Source organism: Coregonus lavaretus (assembly GCF_964263955.1).
Source record: "Coregonus lavaretus genome assembly, contig: HAP1_SCAFFOLD_603, whole genome shotgun sequence".
Classification (NCBI taxonomy): Eukaryota; Metazoa; Chordata; class Actinopteri; order Salmoniformes; family Salmonidae; genus Coregonus; species Coregonus lavaretus.
The window spans coordinates 70590-89900 of NW_028162937.1; the positions used below are offsets into that span (position 1 = coordinate 70590).

The 19311-nt window shown below is 46.0% G+C and overlaps 2 protein-coding genes across 2 annotated transcripts in view; both read left to right on the forward strand.

Moving 5' to 3' along the window:
• Window positions 1-2178: 2178 nt before the first annotated feature.
• LOC311118668 (E3 ubiquitin-protein ligase Mdm2-like) lies at window positions 2179-12674 on the forward strand (the record flags this gene model as incomplete). Its single annotated transcript, XM_084193456.1, has 5 exons — window positions 2179-2338; window positions 6312-6361; window positions 6741-6778; window positions 8713-8776; window positions 12481-12674. The coding sequence occupies exons 1-5, from the start codon at window positions 2232-2234 to the stop codon at window positions 12672-12674; spliced, it is 453 nt and encodes a 150-aa protein (XP_084049582.1). The 5' UTR covers window positions 2179-2231.
• A 1037-nt stretch (window positions 12675-13711) lies between these two features.
• LOC311118669 (E3 ubiquitin-protein ligase Mdm2-like) overlaps window positions 13712-19311 on the forward strand; it is a gene marked incomplete at its 5' end in the record, with an annotated part of 99391 nt that continues 93791 nt past the window's right edge. The window contains 2 exons of the mRNA XM_084193457.1: window positions 13712-13900; window positions 14106-14177. Coding sequence (XP_084049583.1) covers window positions 13712-13900; window positions 14106-14177 — 261 coding nt within the window. The remainder of the gene's footprint in view (window positions 13901-14105; window positions 14178-19311) is intronic.

The following is a 19311-nucleotide window of genomic DNA, read 5'->3' on the forward strand; positions in this document are numbered from 1 at the left end:
ACTAGACTGAGACAGAACTGCCTGGATCAGTATATGGAGAGAGGGTATCAACTAGACTGGGACAGAACTGCCTGGATCAGTATATGGAGGGAGGGTATCAACTAGACTGAGACAGAACTGTCTGGATCAGTATATGGAGGGAGGGTATCGACTAGACTGGGACAGAACTGTCTGGATCAGTATGGGATGAGGTGTATCGACTAGACTGAGACAGAACTGTCTGGATCAGTATATGGAGGGAGGGCATCAACTAGACTGAGACAGAACTGCCTGGATCAGTATATGGAGAGTAACGACTAGACTGGGACAGAACTGCCTGGATCAGTATATGGAGGGAGGGTATCGACTAGACTGGGACAGAACTGTCTGGATCAGTATATGGAGAGTAACGACTAGACTGGGACAGAACTGTCTGGATCAGTATATGGAGGGAGGGTATCGACTAGACTGGGACAGAACTGCCTGGATCAGTATATGGAGGGAGGGTATCGACTAGACTGAGACAGAACTGTCTGGATCAGTATATGGAGAGTAACGACTAGACTGGGACAGAACTGCCTGGATCAGTATATGGAGAGTAACGACTAGACTGGGACAGAACTGCCTGGATCAGTATATGGAGGGAGGGTATCGACTAGACTGAGACAGAACTGTCTGGATCAGTATATGGAGAGAGGGTATCGACTAGACTGAGACAGAACTGTCTGGATCAGTATATGGAGAGAGGGTATCAACTAGACTGAGACAGAACTGTCTGGTATCAACTGGACTGAGACAGAACTACTGATGGTGCGGTCTTATCCTGAGACATTCCCAGACTTCTACTCTTGACCTCTGGCAGCACCCCTGTTACGCTCTCTCTCCTCTTGACCTCTGGCAGCACCCCTGTTACGCTCTCTCTCCTCTTGACCTCTGGCAGCACCCCTGTTACGCTCTCTCTCCTCTTGACCTCTGGCAGCACCCCTGTTACGCTCTCTCTCCTCTTGACCTCTGGCAGCACCCCTGTTACGCTCTCTATCCTCTTGACCTCTGGCAGCACCCCTGTTACGCTCTCTCTCCTCTTGACCTCTGGCAGCACCCCTGTTACGCTCTCTCTACTCTTGACCTCTGGCAGCACCCCTGTTACGCTCTCTCTCCTCTTGACCTCTGGCAGCACCCCTGTTACGCTCTCTCTACTCTTGACCTCTGGCAGCACCCCTGTTACGCTCTCTCTCCTCTTGACCTCTGGCAGCACCCCTGTTACGCTCTCTCTCCTCTTGACCTCTGGCAGCACCCCTGTTACGCTCTCTCTCCTCTTGACCTCTGGCAGCACCCCTGTTACGCTCTCTCTACTCTTGACCTCTGGCAGCACCCCTGTTACGCTCTCTCCTCTTGACCTCTGGCAGCACCCCTGTTACGCTCTCTCTCCTCTTGACCTCTGGCAGCACCCCTGTTACGCTCTCTCTACTCTTGACCTCTGGCAGCACCCCTGTTACGCTGTCTCTCCTCTTGACCTCTGGCAGCACCCCTGTTATGCTCTCTCTCCTCTTGACCTCTGGCAGCACCCCTGTTACGCTCTCTCTCCTCTTGACCTCTGGCAGCACCCCTGTTACGCTCTCTCTCCTCTTGACCTCTGGCAGCACCCCTGTTACGCTCTCTCTCCTCTTGACCTCTGGCAGCACCCCTGTTACGCTCTCTCTCCTCTTGACCTCTGGCAGCACCCCTGTTACGCTCTCTCTCCTCTTGACCTCTGGCAGCACCCCTGTTACGCTCTCTCTCCTCTTGACCTCTGGCAGCACCCCTGTTACGCTCTCTCTCCTCTTGACCTCTGGCAGGACCCCTGTTACGCTCTCTCTCCTCTTGACCTCTGGCAGCACCCCTGTTACGCTCTCTCTCCTCTTGACCTCTGGCAGCACCCCTGTTACGCTCTCTCTCCTCTTGACCTCTGGCAGCACCCCTGTTACGCTCTCTCTCCTCTTGACCTCTGGCAGCACCCCTGTTACGCTCTCTCTCCTCTTGACCTCTGGCAGCACCCCTGTTACGCTCTCTCTCCTCTTGACCTCTGGCAGCACCCCTGTTACGCTCTCTCTCCTCTTGACCTCTGGCAGCACCCCTGTTACGCTCTCTCTCCTCTTGACCTCTGGCAGCACCCCTGTTACGCTCTCTCTCCTCTTGTGTGTTATGCTGTGGTGTTGACCTGTGACCCCTGTGCTGTCTATTGTCAGGTGATATTCTACCTGGGGCAGTACATCATGAAGAAGCAGCTTTATGACATGAAGCAGCAACACCTAGTGCACTGTGCTGACGACCCACTGGGGGCTGTACTGGGAGTGGACAGCTTCTCTGTTAAAGAGCCACGGTGAGGGGACACACTGCAGGGAGTGGACAGCTTCTCCATCAAAGAGCCACACACAGACACTCTCACAATAACACACACACAGACACTCTCACAATAACACACACACAGACACTCTCACAATAACACACACACAGACACTCTCACAATAACACACACACAGACACTCTCACAATAACACACACACAGACACTCTCACAATAACACACACACAGACACTCTCACAATAACACACACACAGACACTCTCACAATAACACACACACAGACACTCTCACAATAACACACACACACAGACACTCTCACAATAACACACACACAGACACTCTCACAATAACACACACACACACACAGACACTCTCACAATAACACACACACAGACACTCTCACAATAACACACACACAGACACTCTCACAATAACACACACACAGACACTCTCACAATAACACACACACAGACACTCTCACAATAACACACACACAGACACTCTCACAATAACACACACACAGACACTCTCACAATAACACACACACAGACACTCTCACAATAACACACACACAGACACTCTCACAATAACACACACACACAGACACTCTCACAATAACACACACACAGACACTCTCACAATAACACACACACACAGACACTCTCACAATAACACACACACAGACACTCTCACAATAACACACACACAGCTTGGGGCGGACGATAAACCCCCACCCCAACACACCCCCACCCTGTTTACCCCCACCCTGTTTACCCCCACCCCAACACACACACACCCTGTTTACCCCCACCCTGTTTACCCCCACCCTGTTTACCCCCACCCTGTTTACCCCCACCCCAACACACACACCCTGTTTACCCCCACCCTGTTTACCCCCACCCTGTTTACCCCCACCCCAACACACCCCCACCCTGTTTACCCCCACCCTGTTTACCCCCACCCCCAACACACCCCCACCCTGTTTACCCCCACCCTGTTTACCCCCACCCTGTTTACCCCCACCCCCAACACACCCCCACCCTGTTTACCCCCACCCTGTTTACCCCCACCCCCAACACACACATAATCTAAGACAGGCTCTCTGTAAGTCGCTCTGGATAAGAGCGTCTGCTAAATGACTAAAATGTAAATGTACACAGCCTCTAATACATCCCCTCTACACAGCCTCTAATACAGCCCCTCTACACAGCCTCTAATACAGCCTCTAATACATCCCCTCTACACAGCCTCTAATACATCCCCTCTACACAGCCTCTAATACATCCCCTCTACACAGCCTCTAATACATCCCCTCTACACAGCCTCTAATACAGCCTCTAATACAGCCTCTAATACATCCCCTCTAATACAGCCTCTAATACATCCCCTCTACACAGTCTCTAATACATCCCCTCTACACAGCCTCTAATACATCCCCTCTAATACAGCCTCTAATACATCCCCTCTACACATGCTCTAATACATCCCCTCTACACAGCCTCTAATACATCCCCTCTACACAGCCTCTAATACATCCCCTCTACACAGCCTGTAATACATCCCCTCTACACAGTCTCTAATACATCTCCTCTACACAGCCTCTAATACATCCCCTCTACACAGGCTCTAATACATCCCCTCTACACAGACTCTAATACAGCCTCTAATACATCCCCTCTACACAGCCTCTAATACATCCCCTCTATACATCCTCTAATACATCCCCTCTACACAGCCTCTAATACATCCCCTCTACACAGCCTCTAATACATCCCCTCTACACAGCCTCTAATACATCCCCTCTATACATCCTCTAATACATCCCCTCTAAACAGCCTCTAATACATCCCCTCTACACAGCCTCGAATACATCCCCTCTACACAGCCTCTAATACATCCCCTCTACACAGCCTCGAATACATCCCCTCTACACAGCCTCTAATACATCCCCTCTATACATCCTCTAATACATCCCCTCTACACAGCCTCTAATACATCCCCTCTACACAGCCTCTAATACATCCCCTCTACACAGCCTCTAATACATCCCCTCTAATACAGCCTCTAATACAGTCCCTCTAATACAGCCTCTAATACATCCCCTCTACACAGCCTGTAATGCAGGCTCTCTGGTCCTCTAATACAGCCCCTCTAATACAGGCTCTCTGGCCCTCTAATACATCCCCTCTACACAGCCTGTAATGCAGGCTCTCTGGTCCTCTAATACATCCCCTCTACACAGCCTGTAATACATCCCCTCTACACAGCCTCTAATACATCCCCTCTACACAGCCTCTAATACAGTCCCTCTAATACATCCTCTAATACATCCCCTCTACACAGCCTCTAATACATCCCCTCTACACAGCCTCTAATACAGTCCCTCTAATACAGCCTCTAATACATCCCCTCTACACAGCCTCTAATACATCCCCTCTACACAGCCTGTAATGCAGGCTCTCTGGCCCTCTAATGCAGGCTCTCTGGCCCTCTAATACATCCCCTCTACACAGCCTCTAATACATCCCCTCTACACAGCCTTTAATACATCCTCTAATACATCCCCTCTACACAGCCTCTAATGCATCCCCTCTACACAGCCTGTAATACAGGCTCTCTGGCCGTCTAATGCAGGCTCTCTGGCCCTCTAATACATCCCCTCTACACAGCCTCTAATACATCCCCTCTACACAGCCTTTAATACATCCTCTAATACATTCCCTCTACACAGCCTCTAATGCATCCCCTCTACACAGCCTGTAATACAGGCTCTCTGGCCGTCTAATGCAGGCTCTCTGGCCCTCTAATACATCCCCTCTACACAGCCTCTAATGCATCCCCTCTACACAGCCTGTAATACAGGCTCTCTGGCCCTCTAATGCAGGCTCTCTGGCCCTCTAATACATCCCCTCTACACAGCCTCTAATACATCCCCTCTACACAGCCTTTAATACATCCTCTAATACATCCCCTCTACACAGCCTCTAATACATCCCCTCTACACAGCCTTTAATACATCCTCTAATACATCCCCTCTACACAGCCTCTAATACATCCCCTCTACACAGCCTCTAATACATCACAGGCTCTCTGGCCCTCTAATACATCCCCTCTACACAGCCTCTAATACATCCCCTCTACACAGCCTCTAATACATCCCCTCTACACAGCCTCTAATACATCCCCTCTACACAGCCTCTAATACATCCCCTCTACACAGCCTCTAATACATCCCCTCTACACAGCCTCTAATACATCACAGGCTCTCTGGCTCTCTAATACATCCCCTCTACACAGCCTCTAATACATCCCCTCTACACATCCTTTAATACATCCTCTAATACATCCCCTCTACACATCCTCTAATACATCCCCTCTACACAGCCTCTAATACATCCCCTCTACACAGCCTGTAATACATCCCCTCTACACAGCCTCTAATACATCCCCTCTACACAGCCTGTAATGCAGGCTCTCTGGTCCTCTAATACATCCCCTCTACACAGCCTCTAATACATCCCCTCTACACAGCCTCTAATACATCCCCTCTACACAGCCTCTAATACATCCCCTCTACACAGCCTCTAATACATCCCCTCTACACAGCCTCTAATACATCCCCTCTACACAGCCTTTAATACATCCTCTAATACATCCCCTCTACACAGCCTCTAATACATCCCCTCTACACAGCCTCTAATACATCCCCTCTACACAGCCTGTAATGCATCCCCTCTAATACATCCCCTCTACACAGCCTCTAATACATCCCCTCTACACAGCCTTTAATACAGGCTCTCTGGCCCTCTAATACAGCCACTTAATATGCTGTCACCTGTGGCATGTGTTGGCTCAGATGTGTACTGATGTTTCAAAAAGAAGTTACTGAAGTTGATGAGCAGGCTTCTTTTTGCTAAACAAATTTGAGATGGCTGAAACGGAAACTGTTTCAGTATGCTAATGTTAGCCTTGTGTGTTTTGCTCTTTCAGAGTCCTCTTCGCTATGATCACACAAAATCTCCTAGCAGTGCAAAATCAAGGTACTTTTCCCCTTTTCAGTTATTGTCCTGTAGTTACTAGTTTACATTTACATTGACGTCATTTAGCAGACGCTCTTATCCAGAGCCACTTAGAAATTGGTGCATTCACCCTATAACCAGTGGGATAACCACTTTACAATTATTTTTTTTTATATATATATATATATTTTTTTTAGGTGGGGGGGGGTAGAAGGATTACTTTATCCTATCCCAGGTATTCCTTAAAGATGTGGGGTTTCATATACATCACTTTTTGAAAAAGCCATTTGTTACGCTAGGCAGTTCAATGCTGTGTTATGTATTGGGGTTGATAAGACACTGAAGAAGTACCGGTAGTCTATTCAGAGTTTTTAAATGTGGATGTTTCTTTTTCCTTAAGAATCCCAGTCTCTGGATAAACCGGATAGAGGGCCTAAGGTAGGAAGACAACATAGAAAGAGGATCTATTCATTTTATTTCTATGGTAGACACACTAAACTAAATGAAGGGAACCCTCTAACCAGTTGTACTATTATGTGTGTTTTCCCGTGTTATTTGTAATTTATTCACTTTAACTCTACCCACATGTACATATTACCTCAACTACGTCAACTAGCCGGTGCCCCCGCACATTGACTCTGCACCGGTACCCCCCTGTATATATAGCCTCCCTAATGTTATTTTATTTTTTCTCTCTCAACACTTTTTTGTTGTTGTTTTATTTGACTTGTCTTATAAAAATAAAAAAACTGCACTGTTGGTTAAGGGCTTATAAGTAAGCATTTCACTGTAATGTCTACACCTGTTGTATTCGGCGCATGTGGCCAATAACATTTGATTTGATTTGAAAATCCATGTGTTTGGTTGGTTGAAACACTCCAGTGGGGGCGTTGCTATAACGGGGTACTGGATAGCTGCTATTTTACAGGCTCCGACCCAACTTTGCTGTTTTGTGATTTTTTTTGTTGTAAATTTTTTTTCTCCATGAATTGTTTCCGCTGTAATTTCTTACAACCGACAAGAACTTTTGAACATCAGATCTGTAGTTACTTACCTTTAAATGTTTGACTTCGACTCATCTGCCCTGTTTGAGACCCCTTCCCTAGACCCACTCCAATTTGCATACCGCCCCCAACCAATGTTCCCTTTAATTTTTTTCATCACTGAGCAAATTTCAGGTCTGCTGAGTACCAACTCAATATCTTGTCTATTTACGACGTTAATGTATGCCAATTATGCACTTTCATCTACAAATACTAACACCTCCCAGACAGTTTACCTAACCCCTTCAATGGATTCTTCCAGGTTAATTCTGAAATCCATCTATATAACACAAGACACTGTGCCAAACCTTCACCCTGCCAGGCAGTGTTGCTGCACCAGGTGGGATATAGGATGAGTATTGTTGTTGTTGTGTCATTAGCAGCTATGAAACAAAACAGCAGAAATACTTTGAAAACAAGCTACTGCAGAATATTTCTAATCCCCGACTCGCACATGTGCTCATACTTGGCTTTTGACTATTTTTTATTAGTGAATGTAATGCTCTTCACTGTAGAGCCCTGCAAATTCATACCCACCGATATCTAAATATACCCACGTTTGGTGGGTGGTAGGAGTTAATTGTATGCCCTACCCCTATACATATCTACCTCCATCACTCCAGTATCCCTGCACATTGTTGATATGGTACTGGAGCTGACTGACCCAGTATATAGCTAGCTTACTTTCTCGTGTTTTTGTTCTACCTTGTTTTTCTTTTTAAAATTATTACATGGGATATTGATTACGGCATTGATGGGTTTAGAAGCTTGTAAGAAAGGCATTTCACTGTACTTGTGCACGTGACATTTAAAACTTGAAATGTGAAACTACTGGCGTTGGGTGCGATGACATGCTAGCTGTTCCCAGAGACTTCGTCATTGAGCCAACGACTATAACGTTTAGCAGCGGTGGCAAGAAATTAACAGCGGCGGGCCACCGCTACTAAATTAATGTAGGGGAAACACTGCTCCATCACCCTCCATTTTAAAGAGTTCCAAACAGACTGTGTCAAACTAATTGCCTAGCCCTGGGTCTCACACACACACACACACACACACACACACACACACACACACACACACACACACACACACACACACACACGCACTCAACCTCAAGTTGAAACAACATAGTTTGTTGAAGAGTGATGTTTATGCTGTCACATTGTTCCAAGACGGTCTCCCTCGGAGCTTCTGAAGTGGTTTTTCCTGTGATGTCGTTTTTAAGTGGTCGCTGTGCCTGGGTGAGTTTTATAGACAGACTCCCACAGTGTCCTGGTTCACAGGTTCATTTCTCTTAACAGTTCCTCCTGTTTTAATCTGTTACAGGAAACAGACTCAGACTGTCCTTCATCATCTACCTCAGAACGGAGGAGGAGGAGGAGTGACCCTGGTGAGTACCTCTCTGTCTCTGTCTGAATAATGTGTGTTGTTGTTGGAGTACTCCAACAGTGTTTCCATAAGCCTACACCTACTAACTACACCAGTCCTGCTCACGTGGATCTGTGCTGTAACTTCCTCCTGGAGAAACAGACTGATGTCATGTCCGACAGGATGGCTTCATGGTGTCATGTCCGACAGGATGGCTTCATGGTGTCATGTCCCTTCCGTCTTCAAGAGAGCGAGAGTTGCACCCCTTCTCAAAAAACCAACACTCGATCCCACTGATGTCAACAACTACAGACCAGTATCCCTTCTTTCTTTTCTTTCCAAAACTATTGAGCGTGCCGTCTTTAGCCAACTCTCTTGCTATCTCTCTCAGAATGACCTTCTTGATCCAAACCAGTCAGGTTTCAGGACTGGTCATTCAACTGAGACTGCTCTTCTCTGTGTCACGGAGGCTCTCCGCACTGCTAAAGCTAACTCTCTCTCCTCTGCTCTTGTCCTTCTAGACCTGTCTGCTGCCTTTGATACAGTGAACCATCAGATCCTCCACTCCACCCTCTCCGAGCTGGGCATCTCCGGCGCGGCTCACTCCTGGATTGCGTCCTACCTGACCGGTCGCTCCTACCAAGTGGCGTGGCGAGAAGCTGTCTCCGCACCACGTGCTCTCACCACTGGTGTCCCCCAGGGCTCAGTTCTAGGCCCTCTCCTTTTCTCCCTATACACCAAGTCACTTGGCTCTGTCATATCCTCACATGGTCTCTCCTATCATTGCTACGCTGACGATACACAACTAATCTTCTCCTTTCCCCCTTCTGATAACCAGGTGGCGAATCGCATCTCTGCATGTCTGGCAGACATATCAGTATGGATGACGGATCACCACCTCAAGCTGAACCCTGGCAAGACGGAGCTGCTCTTCCTCCCGGGGAAGGACTGCCCGTTCCATGATCTCGCCATCACGGTTGACAACTCCGTTGTGTCCTCCTCCCAGAGTGCGAAGAGCCTTGGCGTGACCCTGGACAACACCCTGTCGTTCTCCGCTAACATCAAGGCGGTGACCCAATCCTGCAGGTTCATGCTCTACAACATTCGGAGAGTACGACCCTGCCTTACACAGGAAGCGGCACAGGTCCTAATCCAGGCACTTGTCATCTCCCGTCTGGATTACTGCAACTCGCTGTTGGCTGGGCTCCCTGCCTGTGCCATTAAACCCCTACAACTCATCCAGAACGCTGCAGCCCGTCTGGTGTTCAACCTTCCCAAGTTCTCTCACGTCACCCCCCTCCTCCGCACACTCCACTGGCTTCCAGTTGAAGCTCGCATCCGTTACAAGACCATGGTGCTTGCCTATGGAGCTGTGAGGGGAACGGCACCTCCGTACCTTCAGGCTCTGATCAGTCCCTACACCCAGGCGAGGGCATTGCGTTCATCCACCTCTGGCCTGCTGGCCCCCCTACCTCTGCGGAAGCATAGTTCCCGCTCAGCCCAGTCTAAGCTGTTCGCTGCTCTGGCACCCCAATGGTGGAACAAGCTCCCTCACGACGCCAGGACAGCGGAGTCACTCACCACCTTCCGGAGACATTTGAAACCCCACCTCTTTAAGGAACACCTGGGATAGGATAAAGTAATCCTTCTACCCCCCCCCCCCCCCCAAAAAAAATAAATAATAAATAAATAAATAGTATAATTGTAAAGTGGTTATCCCACTGGCTATAGGGTGAATGCACCAATTTGTAGTCGCTCTGGATAAGAGCGTCTGCTAAATGACGTAAATGTGCCCTTGAGCAAGGCACTTAACCCTAATTGCTCCTGTAAGTCGCTCTGGATAAGAGCGTCTGCTAAATGACTAAAATGTAAATGTAAATGTGTCATGTCAGACAGGATGGCTTCGTGGTGTCATGTCAGACAGGATGGCTTCATGGTGTCATGTCAGACAGGATGGCTTCGTGGTGTCATGTCAGACAGGATGGCTTCGTGGTGTCATGTCAGACAGGATGGTTTCGTGGTGTCATGTCAGACAGGATGGCTTCATGGTGTCATGTCCGACAGGATGGCTTCGTGGTGTCATGTCAGACAGGATGGCTTCGTGGTGTCATGTCAGACAGGATGGCTTCATGGTGTCATGTCCGACAGGATGGCTTCATGGTGTCATGTCAGACAGGATGGCTTCGTGGTGTCATGTCAGACAGGATGGCTTCGTGGTGTCATGTCAGACAGGATGGCTTCATGGTGTCATGTCAGACAGGATGGCTTCATGGTGTCATGTCAGACAGGATGGCTTCGTGGTGTCATGTCAGACAGGATGGCTTCATGGTGTCATGTCAGACAGGATGGCTTCATGGTGTCATGTCCGACAGGATGGCTTCGTGGTGTCATGTCAGACAGGATGGCTTCGTGGTGTCATGTCAGACAGGATGGCTTCGTGGTGTCATGTCCGACAGGATGGTTTCGTGGTGTCATGTCAGACAGGATGGCTTCGTGGTGTCATGTCAGACAGGATGGCTTCGTGGTGTCATGTCCGACAGGATGGCTTCGTGGTGTCTTGTCAGACAGGATGGCTTCGTGGTGTCATGTCAGACAGGATGGCTTCATGGTGTCATGTCAGACAGGATGGCTTCATGGTGTCATGTCCGACAGGATGGCTTCATGGTGTCATGTCAGACAGGATGGTTTCGTGGTGTCATGTCAGACAGGATGGTTTCGTGGTGTCATGTCAGACAGGATGGTTTCGTGGTGTCATGTCAGACAGGATGGTTTCGTGGTGTCATGTCAGACAGGATGGTTTCGTGGTGTCATGTCCGACAGGATGGTTTCGTGGTGTCATGTCAGACAGGATGGCTTCGTGGTGTCTTGTCAGACAGGATGGCTTCGTGGTGTCATGTCAGACAGGATGGCTTCATGGTGTCATGTCAGACAGGATGGCTTCATGGTGTCATGTCCGACAGGATGGCTTCATGGTGTCATGTCAGACAGGATGGTTTCGTGGTGTCATGTCAGACAGGATGGTTTCGTGGTGTCATGTCAGACAGGATGGCTTCGTGGTGTCATGTCAGACAGGATGGTTTCATGTGCTACCCTGTCAAGGCTGTTGGAGAAGATGTACACTTCTTTTATATATTTCAGAGACTGAGTTATGGATTGATCAAAGCATAGAACCACTGTCACTTTCACTGTGTCCGTCCAGACTTGTCCTGCTGTGGGGATAGGAGATAGGACCAGACCTAAGGAACACACTGGTCTGGAGGCTGTGGAGAATGTGTTCAGATGACTTCTCCTCACAATGAGTCTCTTCAGGCCCATAGCATCCACACACAGACACAACAAAGACATGCCTGTTCCTACCAGACCAGGGGGGAATCCACATCCACAGCAGTCCTAGCCTGATGGATTGAAATGGACCGTTTTTAAAGATGTTTTTTTATTGCTCTTAGCTACTGGTCGTACCTCAAGCCAATGCCCATGTACGGCTATAAAAAGTCATTGATGTCTTGTGAACATCACATAAGATATTCAGTGTCATCAAGGAAGAAATCGCTTTGTTGAAGACTATATCAGTATGTTTCAATATGTCAACTGAGTGATTGGATGCACAGCATTCTTCTCTATTGCCATCAGAGGAGAAATGGCTTATTTGAAGAAATTGTTAACAGTAGTATTTGATGTGTCAACCCTGCTAACACCACTGCTCACATCTCCTCTGTTCTATTCCAGCGGGTACATCATCGACACAAGAGGAGGACGGCTGTGAGCCCAGGAAGAGGCATAGGTCAGACAGCTTTTCTCTACCCTTTGATGACAGCATGTCCTGGTGTGTGATAGGAGGCCTGAGACGAGACCGGAGGAGCACTGAGTCTTCAGACTCCCACAGTAACACTGTGAGTAGCCTGGTGTATCTCTGTGAGTAGCCTGGTGTATCTCTGTGAGTAGCCTAGTGTATCTCTGTGAGTAGCCTGATGTATCTCTGTGAGTAGCCTAGTGTATCTCTGTGAGTAGCCTGGTGTATCTCTGTGAGTAGCCTAGTGTATCTCTGTGTGTAGCCTAGTGTATCTCTGTGAGTAGCCTAGTGTATCTCTGTGAGTAGCCTAGTGTAACTCTGTGTGTAGCCTAGTGTATCTCTGTGAGTAGCCTAGTGTATCTCTGTGAGTAGCCTAGTGTATCTCTGTGAGTAGCCTACTGTATCTCTGTGAGTAGCCTAGTGTATCTCTGTGAGTAGCCTGGTGTATCTCTGTGAGTAGCCTGGTGTATCTCTGTGAGTAGCCTACTGTATCTCTGTGAGTAGCCTAGTGTATCTCTGTGAGTAGCCTGGTGTATCTCTGTGAGTAGCCTAGTGTATCTCTGTGAGTAGCCTGGTGTATCTCTGTGAGTAGCCTAGTGTATCTCTGTGAGTAGCCTGGTGTATCTCTGTGAGTAGCCTAGTGTATCTCTGTGAGTAGCCTGGTGTATCTCTGTGAGTAGCCTAGTGTAACTCTGTGAGTAGCCTGGTGTAACTCTGTGAGTAGCCTGGTGTAACTCTGTGAGTAGCCTAGTGTATCTCTGTGAGTAGCCTAGTGTATCTCTGTGAGTAGCCTAGTGTATCTCTGTGAGTAGCCTAGTGTATCTCTGTGAGTAGCCTAGTGTATCTCTGTGAGTAGCCTAGTGTATCTCTGTGAGTAGCCTAGTGTATCTCTGTGAGTAGCCTGGTGTATCTCTGTGAGTAGCCTAGTGTATCTCTGTGAGTAGCCTAGTGTATCTCTGTGAGTAGCCTACTGCAGTACAACTATTAACCCTGTCTAAGACTGTAGTTTCATCAATCCTAAATTAAAGGAGGGTGAGATCCTAAACTAGAGAATACCTGTTGGGTTACGAAATTATACAGATGAAGGAATGAGATGATTTAATTCCTACACATAATGGTCAGATGATGTGACATGGGGTCGTTCAGTACTTTAGCTGTGTAAGTCCCATGTTACTGAGCTCTCTCTCTCTCTCTCTCTCTCAACAGGAAGTAGGTTCATCGGTCAGTGACGTGTGTGACGATGTTCTGAGCCAGGATCTGGACTCTGATAACTTCAGCGTGGAGTTTGAGGTGGAGTCCATTGACTCGGATGCCTACAGCGATCCCGAAGAGGCTTCAGTGTCTGGAGAGGACGAGGTCTCAGCTCACTGTCTTTTCAACTGTGTGTGTGTGTTTCCGCTGCATTCATTTAGCTGTGGTGCTATCACTGGGGGGGTGGGGGGCATGCTCCCGGACCCCCCGAGGAAACACTGGTGTGTGTGTGTCATTTCAAACAGCGCCCTCTAGTGTCCTGGGGTCAAACTGCAGCTGTTGACTCACTGTCTCTGTGGTTCTCTCACAGGTGTATGAAGTCACCATCTTTGAAGCAGAGGAGGAGGACTCGTTCGATGACGACACTGAAATCACGAAAGCAGTATGTTTCATATTATCCATAATAATAATAATAAAATCTCACCAACACAAGGATACCACAGCTACCAATGTTCTGGTTGGTTAGTGTCTGTTGCCTAATCTAGTGGTGTTGTATAATCTAGCTGTATGGCCTGTTGTCTAATCTAGCTGTATGGCCTGTTGTCTAATCTAGTTGTATTGCCTGTTGTCTAATCTAGTTGTATGGCCTGTTGTCTAATCTAGTTGTATGGCCTGTTGTCTAATCTAGCTGTATGGCCTGTTGTCTAATCTAGCTGTATTGCCTGTTGTATAATCTAGTTGTATGGCCTGTTGTATAATCTAGTTGTATGGCCTGTTGTATAATCTAGTGGTGTTGTCAAATCTAGTGGTGTTGTCTAATCTAGCTGTATTGCCTGTTGTATAATCTAGTTGTATGGCCTGTTGTCTAATCTAGTGGTGTTGTCTAATCTAGCTGTATGGCCTGTTGTCTAATCTAGTTGTATGGCCTGTTGTCTAATCTAGTGGTGTTGTCTAATCTAGCTGTATGGCCTGTTGTCTAATCTAGTGGTGTTGTCTAATCTAGTTGTATGGCCTGTTGTCTAATCTAGTGGTGTTGTCTAATCTAGCTGTATGGCCTGTTGTCTAATCTAGTTGTATGGCCTGTTGTCTAATCTAGTGGTGTTGTCTAATCTAGTTGTATTGCCTGTTGTCTAATCTAGCTGTATGGCCTGTTGTCTAATCTAGTTGTATGGCCTGTTGTCTAATCTAGTGGTGTTGTCTAATCTAGTGGTGTTGTCTAATCTAGTTGTATTGCCTGTTGTCTAATCTAGTTGTATGGCCTGTTGTATAATCTAGCTGTATGGCCTGTTGTCTAATCTAGTTGTATGCCCTGTTGTCTAATCTAGTTGTATGGCCTGTTGTCTAATCTAGCTGTATGGCCTGTTGTCTAATCTAGTTGTATGGCCTGTTGTCTAATCTAGCTGTATGGCCTGTTGTCTAATCTAGCTGTATGGCCTGTTGTCTAATCTAGTTGTATTGCCTGTTGTCTAATCTAGTTGTATGGCCTGTTGTCTAATCTAGTTGTATGGCCTGTTGTCTAATCTAGTTGTATGGCCTGTTGTCTAATCTAGCTGTATGGCCTGTTGTCTAATCTAGCTGTATGGCCTGTTGTCTAATCTAGTTGTATGGCCTGTTGTCTAATCTAGTGGTGTTGTCTAATCTAGTTGTATGGCCTGTTGTATAATCTAGCTGTATGGCCTGTTGTCTAATCTAGTTGTATGCCCTGTTGTCTAATCTAGTTGTATGGCCTGTTGTCTAATCTAGCTGTATGGCCTGTTGTCTAATCTAGTTGTATGGCCTGTTGTCTAATCTAGCTGTATGGCCTGTTGTCTAATCTAGTTGTATGGCCTGTTGTCTAATCTAGTGGTGTTGTCTAATCTAGTTGTATGGCCTGTTGTCTAATCTAGTTGTATTGCCTGTTGTCTAATCTAGTTGTATGGCCTGTTGTCTAATCTAGCTGTATGGCCTGTTGTCTAATCTAGTTGTATGGCCTGTTGTCTAATCTAGCGCTGTTGTATAATCTAGCTGTATTGCATGATGTATAATCTAGTTGTATGGCCAGTTGTCTAATCTAGTGGTGTTGTCTAATCTAGTGGTGTTGTCTAATCTAGTTGTATGGCCTGTTGTCTAATCTAGCTGTATGGCCTGTTGTCTAATCTAGTTCTATGGCCTGTTGTCTAATCTAGTTGTATGGCCTGTTGTCTAATCTAGCTGTATGGCCTGTTGTCTAATCTAGTCGTGTTGTATAATCTAGCTGTATGGCCTGTTGTCTAATCTAGTTGTATGGCCTGTTGTCTAATCTAGTGGTGTTGTCTAATCTAGCTGTATTGCCTGTTATCTAATCTAGTTGTATGGCCTGTTGTCTAATGTAGTTGTATGGCCTGTTGTCTAATCTAGTTGTATGGCCTGTTGTCTAATCTAGTGGTGTTGTCTAATTTAGCTGTATTGCCTGTTGTCTAATCTAGCTGTATTGCCTGTTGTCTAATCTAGTTGTATGGCCTGTTGTCTAATCTAGTTGTATGGCCTGTTGTCTAATCTAGTTGTAGTGTCTGTTGTCTAATCTAGTTGTATGGCCTGTTGTCTAATCTAGTGGTGTTGTCTAATCTAGCTGTATGGCCTGTTGTCTAATCTAGCTGTATGGCCTGTTGTCTAATCTAGCTGTATTGCCTGTTGTCTAATCTAGTTGTATTGCCTGTTGTCTAATCTAGCTGTATTGCCTGTTGTCTAATCTAGTTGTATGGCCTGTTGTCTAATCTAGTTGTATGGCCTGTTGTCTAATCTAGCTGTATGGCCTGTTGTCTAATCTAGTCGTGTTGTATAATCTAGCTGTATGGCCTGTTGTCTAATCTAGTTGTATGGCCTGTTGTCTAATCTAGTGGTGTTGTCTAATCTAGCTGTATTGCCTGTTATCTAATCTAGTTGTATGGCCTGTTGTCTAATGTAGTTGTATGGCCTGTTGTCTAATCTAGTTGTATGGCCTGTTGTCTAATCTAGTGGTGTTGTCTAATTTAGCTGTATTGCCTGTTGTCTAATCTAGCTGTATTGCCTGTTGTCTAATCTAGTTGTATGGCCTGTTGTCTAATCTAGTTGTATGGCCTGTTGTCTAATCTAGTTGTAGTGTCTGTTGTCTAATCTAGTTGTATGGCCTGTTGTCTAATCTAGTGGTGTTGTCTAATCTAGCTGTATGGCCTGTTGTCTAATCTAGCTGTATGGCCTGTTGTCTAATCTAGCTGTATTGCCTGTTGTCTAATCTAGTTGTATTGCCTGTTGTCTAATCTAGCTGTATTGCCTGTTGTCTAATCTAGTTGTATGGCCTGTTGTCTAATCTAGTTGTAGTGTCTGTTGTCTAATCTAGTTGTATGGCCTGTTGTCTAATCTAGTGGTGTTGTCTAATCTAGCTGTATGGCCTGTTGTCTAATCTAGCTGTATGGCCTGTTGTCTAATCTAGCTGTATGGCCTGTTGTCTAATCTAGCTGTATGGCCTGTTGTCTAATCTAGTTGTATGGCCTGTTGTCTAATCTAGTTGTATGGCCTGTTGTCTAATCTAGTGGTGTTGTCTAATCTAGCTGTATTGCCTGTTGTCTAATCTAGTTGTATTGCCTGTTGTCTAATCTAGCTGTATGGCCTGTTGTATAATCTAGCTGTATGGCCTGTTGTCTAATCTAGTTGTATGGCCTGTTGTCTAATCTAGTGGTGTTGTCTAATCTAGCTGTATTGCCTGTTATCTAATCTAGTTGTATGGCCTGTTGTCTAATCTAGTTGTATGGCCTGTTGTCTAATCTAGTGGTGTTGTCTAATCTAGCTGTATGGCCTGTTGTCTAATCTAGCTGTATTGCCTGTTGTCTAATGTAGCTGTATTGCCTGTTGTTTAATCTAGTTGTATGGCCTGTTGTCTAATCTAGCTGTATGGCCTGTTGTCTAATCTAGTTGTATGGCCTGTTGTCTAATCTAGTGGTGTTGTCTAATCTAGCTGTATTGCCTGTTATCTAATCTAGTTGTATGGCCTGTTGTCTAATCTAGCTGTATGGCCTGTTGTCTAATCTAGTTCTATTGCCTGTTGTCTAATCTAGTTGTATGGCCTGTTGTCTAATCTAGTTGTATGGCCTGTTGTCTAATCTAGTGGTGTTGTCTAATCTAGCTGTATGGCCTGTTGTCTAATCTAGCTGTATTGCCTGTTGTCTAATCTAGCTGTATTGCCTGTTGTTTAATCTAGTTGTATGGCCTGTTGTCTAATCTAGCTGTATGGCCTGTTGTCTAATCTAGTTGTATGGCCTGTTGTCTAATCTAGTGGTGTTGTCTAATCTAGTTGTATGGCCTGTTGTCTAATCTAGTTGTATTGCCTGTTGTCTAATCTAGCTGTATGGCCTGTTGTCTAATCTAGTGGTGTTGTCTAATCTAGCTGTATTGCCTGTTGTCTAATCTAGTTGTATGGCCTGTTGTCTAATCTAGTTGTAGTGTCTGTTGTCTAATCTAGCTGTATGGCCTGTTGTATAATCTAGTGGTGATGTCTAATCTAGTTGTATGGCCAGTTGTCTAATCTAGTTGTATGGCCTGTTGTCTAATCTAGTTGTATGGCCTGTTGTCTAATCTAGTTGTAGTGTCTGTTGTCTAATCTAGCTGTATGGCCTGTTGTATAATCTAGTGGTGATGTCTAATCTAGTTGTATGGCCAGTTGTCTAATCTAGTTGTATGGCCTGTTGTCTAATCTAGTGGTGTTGTCTAATCTAGTGGTGTTGTCTAATCTAGCTGTATGGCCTGTTGTCTAATCTAGCTGTATTGCCTGTTGTCTAATCTAGTGGTGTTGTCTAATCTAGTTGTATTGCCTGTTGTCTAATCTAGTTGTATGGCCTGTTGTCTAATCTAGTGGTGTTGTCTAATCTAGCTGTATTGCCTGTTGTCTAATCTAGTTGTATGGCCTGTTGTATAATCTAGCTGTATGGCCTGTTGTCTAATCTAGTTGTATGGCCTGTTGTCTAATCTAGTGGTGTTGTCTAATCTAGCTGTATTGCCTGTTATCTAATCTAGTTGTATGGCCTGTTGTCTAATCTAGCTGTATGGCCTGTTGTCTAATCTAGTTGTATTGCCTGTTGTCTAATCTAGTTGTATGGCCTGTTGTCTAATCTAGTTGTATGGCCTGTTGTCTAATCTAGTGGTGTTGTCTAATCTAGCTGTATGGCCTGTTGTCTAATCTAGCTGTATTGCCTGTTGTCTAATGTAGCTGTATTGCCTGTTGTTTAATCTAGTTGTATGGCCTGTTGTCTAATCTAGCTGTATGGCCTGTTGTCTAATCTAGTTGTATGGCCTGTTGTCTAATCTAGTGGTGTTGTCTAATCTAGCTGTATTGCCTGTTATCTAATCTAGTTGTATGGCCTGTTGTCTAATCTAGCTGTATGGCCTGTTGTCTAATCTAGTTCTATTGCCTGTTGTCTAATCTAGTTGTATGGCCTGTTGTCTAATCTAGTTGTATGGCCTGTTGTCTAATCTAGTGGTGTTGTCTAATCTAGCTGTATGGCCTGTTGTCTAATCTAGCTGTATTGCCTGTTGTCTAATCTAGCTGTATTGCCTGTTGTTTAATCTAGTTGTATGGCCTGTTGTCT